The sequence below is a fragment of the Scylla paramamosain genome, chromosome 1 (assembly GCF_035594125.1).
Source record: "Scylla paramamosain isolate STU-SP2022 chromosome 1, ASM3559412v1, whole genome shotgun sequence".
Lineage (NCBI taxonomy): Eukaryota > Metazoa > Arthropoda > Malacostraca > Decapoda > Portunidae > Scylla > Scylla paramamosain.
The window spans coordinates 25578521-25583520 of NC_087151.1; the positions used below are offsets into that span (position 1 = coordinate 25578521).

At 39.3% G+C, this 5000-nt stretch overlaps 1 protein-coding gene across 1 annotated transcript; it reads left to right on the forward strand.

The window, feature by feature from the left end:
* The first annotated feature begins 1621 nt into the window (after positions 1–1621).
* Positions 1622–2413, forward strand: LOC135102141 (uncharacterized). The gene is made up of 3 exons (XM_064006929.1): positions 1622–1699; positions 1876–1992; positions 2090–2413. The coding sequence occupies exons 1-3, from the start codon at positions 1688–1690 to the stop codon at positions 2240–2242; spliced, it is 282 nt and encodes a 93-aa protein (XP_063862999.1). The 5' UTR covers positions 1622–1687; the 3' UTR covers positions 2243–2413.
* Positions 2414–5000: the final 2587 nt, after the last annotated feature.

Genomic DNA, 5000 nt, shown 5'->3' on the forward strand with positions numbered 1-5000 from the left:
TATATATATATATATATCGGTAGTCGTAAAAAAAAAAAATTGTATCTGGCAATAACAGCTCACTGTTTCTAACTCCAAGAGAAATTGTAGTTGCACTCTTTTTAAGGAAGATGTATGAGGAAAAGTTTTATTTCTGTTATTCTTGTAAGAGATATCAGTGACCATATTACAACAACAATGACAACAAAATTTCATATCTGGTAGTGACGGTTATGGGTTCTTGTTTCCAGCATAATCTATATTTGCACTCCTTTTAAAGAAATTGCATGAAGAGGTTTATTTTTTTGTCATTTTCAGTGGTCATATTAGAATATATATATATATATATAATATATATATATATATATATATATATATATATATATATATATATATATATATATATATATATATATATATATATATATATATATAATATATATATATATATATATATATATATATATATATATATATATATATATATATATATATATATATATATATATATAATATATATATATATATATATATATATATATATATATATATATATATATATATATATATATATATATATATATATATATATATATATATATATATATATATATATATATATATATATATATATATATATATATATATATATTCTCACACAGTTCACGGGTTCCTGGTACCAAGATCACTGTACTTACACTCTTTGTAAGGAAGTGTCTTAACAAGATGTTTTATTTAAGTCTCAATGTTTAAGTGCAGTCAGCGACAGACACTCGGGGCAGGATGAATCTGCGGAAACACTTCCCTCTTGTTTTGGGAGACAATTAACTCTCCGGTTGTTCACAACTGAAGGATGAATAAGCAGTGGAGCGACAATCGACATTCTTGAAGGAAATTGACTAATTGTAAAAAAAAAAAAAGAAAAAAAAAAATACGCTGAAAGAGAGTTTACGATTCATAATGAATTGTCTTTTCATTGTGGGGACATTATTCACTTTGATTTTTGAGGTGAAGCTTCCTTCCTGGCAAATCATCGGTGCGTGTTTCGCCATCAACACTGCGCCGTGTCAAGCAGTCCAGGTGTTGGGGGGGGCTTGACTTACAGGATGAGCTACATACCCTCTCCCTACCACTCCCTTCATGCTGCCAATGGACGCGTGGCGGCAGCGAGGGCAAGCTCCACCGCTGGTCCTCCTGCATCACCAAAATTACCGTGACACATCTCATCACGGCTCGGCACCTCTTTCTCTAAACGCAGAAGAGCTGGACGAGGAGACGGCCAATCACAAAAGTACAGAAGTATGAATACATCTGGTGTGAGAGAGAGATAGGTAGATAGATAGATAGATAGATAGATAGATAGATAGATAGATAGATAGATAGATAGAGAGAGAGAGAGAGAGAGAGAGAGAGAGAGAGAGAGAGAGAGAGAGAGAGAGAGAGAGAGAGAGAGAGAGAGAGAGAGAGAGAGAGAGAGAGAGAGAGAGAGAGAGAGAGAGAGAGAAAAAAAAGGAAAACAGCAACATCCGGATTCAAAAGAGTTCAGACAATTAAAGCTTGGCCACACCCACGACACCCGCCACCCACCCTGATGGAGAAAGTGCGAAGGCCACCATGGGCCATTGGCTACGGATTTGGGACCCGCTTGCAGCTATAAAACACTCCCAGGCTGCCTCGAGAAGCAGTACCAACGCAGACTCCGACAAACATGCTCAACTCGGTGAGTAAGGCCCACCACTACTCCAGGTGGCCAGTGAGTCCCTACCTGCAGTGTTCCCCAGCACTCATGGACCTCAGCAGCTCGCCGATAACAGTCAGGCCCTTGATCGCCGCCTTCCCTGCAGTGTGGTGACTTCCATCGTAAAGTCTTGTCGTAACCTTTCATACCTTCGACAGGTGTTCGTGGTGTGCCTTCTGGCCTCTGCTGCCCTCGCCATTCCTGGTGGCTACGGTGGCGGCGGACACGGCGGCGGTGGCGGTGGCGGTGGCGGCTATGGTGGTGGCGGCTACAATGTAAGTGACGTGTTATTATGTGTAATTCAATCAAGCTGGTCGTTATCAGATTGTAAAAAACGGTGCAGCGTCTTATCCCGTCTCCTTGTGTCCACAGAGGCCCACCCCCTACGCTTTCGATTACGGCGTCTCTGCTGGCTACAACAACTTCGGCCACAGCGAGAAGGGCAACGGCTACGGAGGCGTGCACGGTGGCTACTGGGTCAACCTTCCCGACGGCCGCGTGCAAAGGGGTGTCCTACGTAGCTGACTACAGCGGCTACCACCCAGTGGTGACCTACTCCGGCAAGGCCCACTACCCAGCAAGCTACGGATATGGCCATGGCGGCGGCGGCGGCGGCGGATACCACTGAGGACATCACCACTGGAAGCACTGATGGGGTTCTTCGTATTATAGAGTAAATAAAACATTCAAGTAAAACCAAATGTTTTTCCTTTTTCAGTAAGAAAATATATGATCTTCATTCTAAAGTATACATGTTAGCGAGGAAGCATGTGATTTACATTGTCAGGTTGTAACCAACTGTCTTGCGTGTAACTGGAAGCTGCTTGGCTACAGTCAGGTATGGCATGGGAAAAAAAAGCTATACAAGAGACCAACCCGTATACCTTCTCCTGTCTATTACATACGATAGACAACGCTTTTTCTATCTATTTATTTCCGTCTTATTTGCCCATGAACTTACACTGGTACATTTCCTTGGTCCGCGACTCAGGGAAAGACGTGAAAGCGTTTTTTTTTTTTTTTTTTTTTTTTTTTTTTGTGAAGTTATTAAAAATCTGAGGAAATGAGTCAGGATGGAATAAACGATCGCACATTACTTTGTAGTCAATTTTGCTAATCAGTATTGGGAGGAAAACTCATAATCCGTTTAATACGAACATGGGAATTCTCTCACGGAATTAGGCCGGAAGTAAGAAAGAAATAGTTACCCTTCTCACAATCTTATTTTCTATCATGACAACAAAGGGAGAATATACAATGCTTCTTTAAAGGAACCGCATTCTTAAGGGTTGAGCTGCATATTGAACACATGGAACTGCTTTACTTAAATCTGCTTTATTCAAGGTACGTAGTAAAAGTATCCATTTATCAATCTGTTTATCTATCTAAAGTGTCCATTTATCAATCTGTTCATCTATCTAAAGTGTCCATTTATCAATCTGTTCATCTATCCATCTCTTTGCTCATGTGCTTATCTTTGCATCCTTTCAACCATCTGTCTCTATCACACTTCAGTATTCTTTTCCCTCTTGGGGTTCAGTAACAAGAAGAAAGCCACCAAGACGCATCTTAACTCCCTCACGCCCAGACGCCGCCAGCACCGCCAGCTCAGCCACGCACGTACGTGTATACCAGTGGCTGATCCAGTTCAAGGACAGAATGCAATATCTCGCTCGTTTATCAACGTATTACTTATCATGTTGTCATGGCACCAATTCAGGGTGTGAATTCTCTCTCTCTCTCTCTCTCTCTCTCTCTCTCTCTCTCTCTCTCATATATATATATATATATATATATATATATATATATATATATATATATATATATATATATATATATATATATATATATATATATATATATGTATGCGCACACACACACGCCCTTAAAGAAAATAGATAGATAAACGAAAATAAATAAATGAATACATAAATAAACAAAAAATGACTGAATAAAACAGAAGCCATGAGAAAAAAACTTGACAGAAAAAAAAAAAGATGGATAGAAAAAAGCTAGTTTACAAAGTAGATATTTGTAACAGCTTCCAGAAAGCTTTAAGTATCTAAAAAATAAATGAGTTTCGCCGAATATTATAAGAGAATGTTTGAGATTCAGTTCGGAAAGCCAGAGAATCACTACAGTTGACTGCCCTTTGCAGAATCTGCATTGTCAGTTAGACAGTGTTGTGTACCGTGAGATGTTTGGGAGTGTGGCTTCAAGGATAGACTCAAACTATCGGAAGGACAGAAGGATACTGCTGGTCGGTAATGTCAGTCTGGAAGATCAGAGTGATCAGTTTCTTTCTGGAAAGGTTAAGTGTTGGCAGACATCGAGGTAGAAAGGCTGGGTGTTAATGCACATGGCGGGAAATACAAGTTGCATGTGCATAGGAGTTAGTTTGAGGATAACAGCTGTGGTTCAGTACAGCCATTTGTCTTCACAGGATCAAGGCCACAGACACCATTATGGAAAATTTTTAAAACAAAATGAATAAAGCTAAATTTTGATCGAGGTAGAAAGAAAGATATTAACTACAACAACAAAGGCAACAAATATGTGATGAAAAAAGTTACATATTGCTGAAGACAGAGAAACGCAATGTCCTCTTAACATTCTTTAACATAGTGAAGTGAGAGCGAAAATAAATGTCTTGTCTCTTTCTTTAACATAAAACTCAGTGTCACAAGATCGAGAGAAAGTGAATGTGAAGGGCTGATTGCCGTGACTGAGATGTGAGCGTCACTAGGGAACATTAAAATATCTTGAAAGTTCATACGGAGGAATTTAGATGAGAATACCTGACAACAGTGTGTGATTCACTAACAAAATTCGTCGGTGCAAGAAATTCTGTGCTAGAAGATTAAACTCGTATAGAAAATGTGTTGACGAATTGACATCTGCTGGACCATTTTCTTTATTCCGTGACAAAATACATACCTGCATTATGACGCGACCGACGAGTTTCAGTGTTGCGCAACAAACGCGGCAGCAATAAAAAGAAGAAAAAAGTTCGCATATTAAGATGAGGTTTTCTCGAATTTACAGAATTGTCGTGTGGCCTCGAAAACCAACCAAAGCTATTTCTTATACTCCTTTCCGACCACGAGCTGAATTATTTGCACGAACAGTATACACACACACACACACACACACACACACACACACACACTCTCTCTCTCTCTGTCTCTCTCTCTCTCTCTCTCTCTCTCTCTCTCTCTCTCTCTCTCTCTCTCTCTCTCTCTCTCTCTCTCTCTCTCTCTCTCTCTCTCTCTCTCTCTCTCTC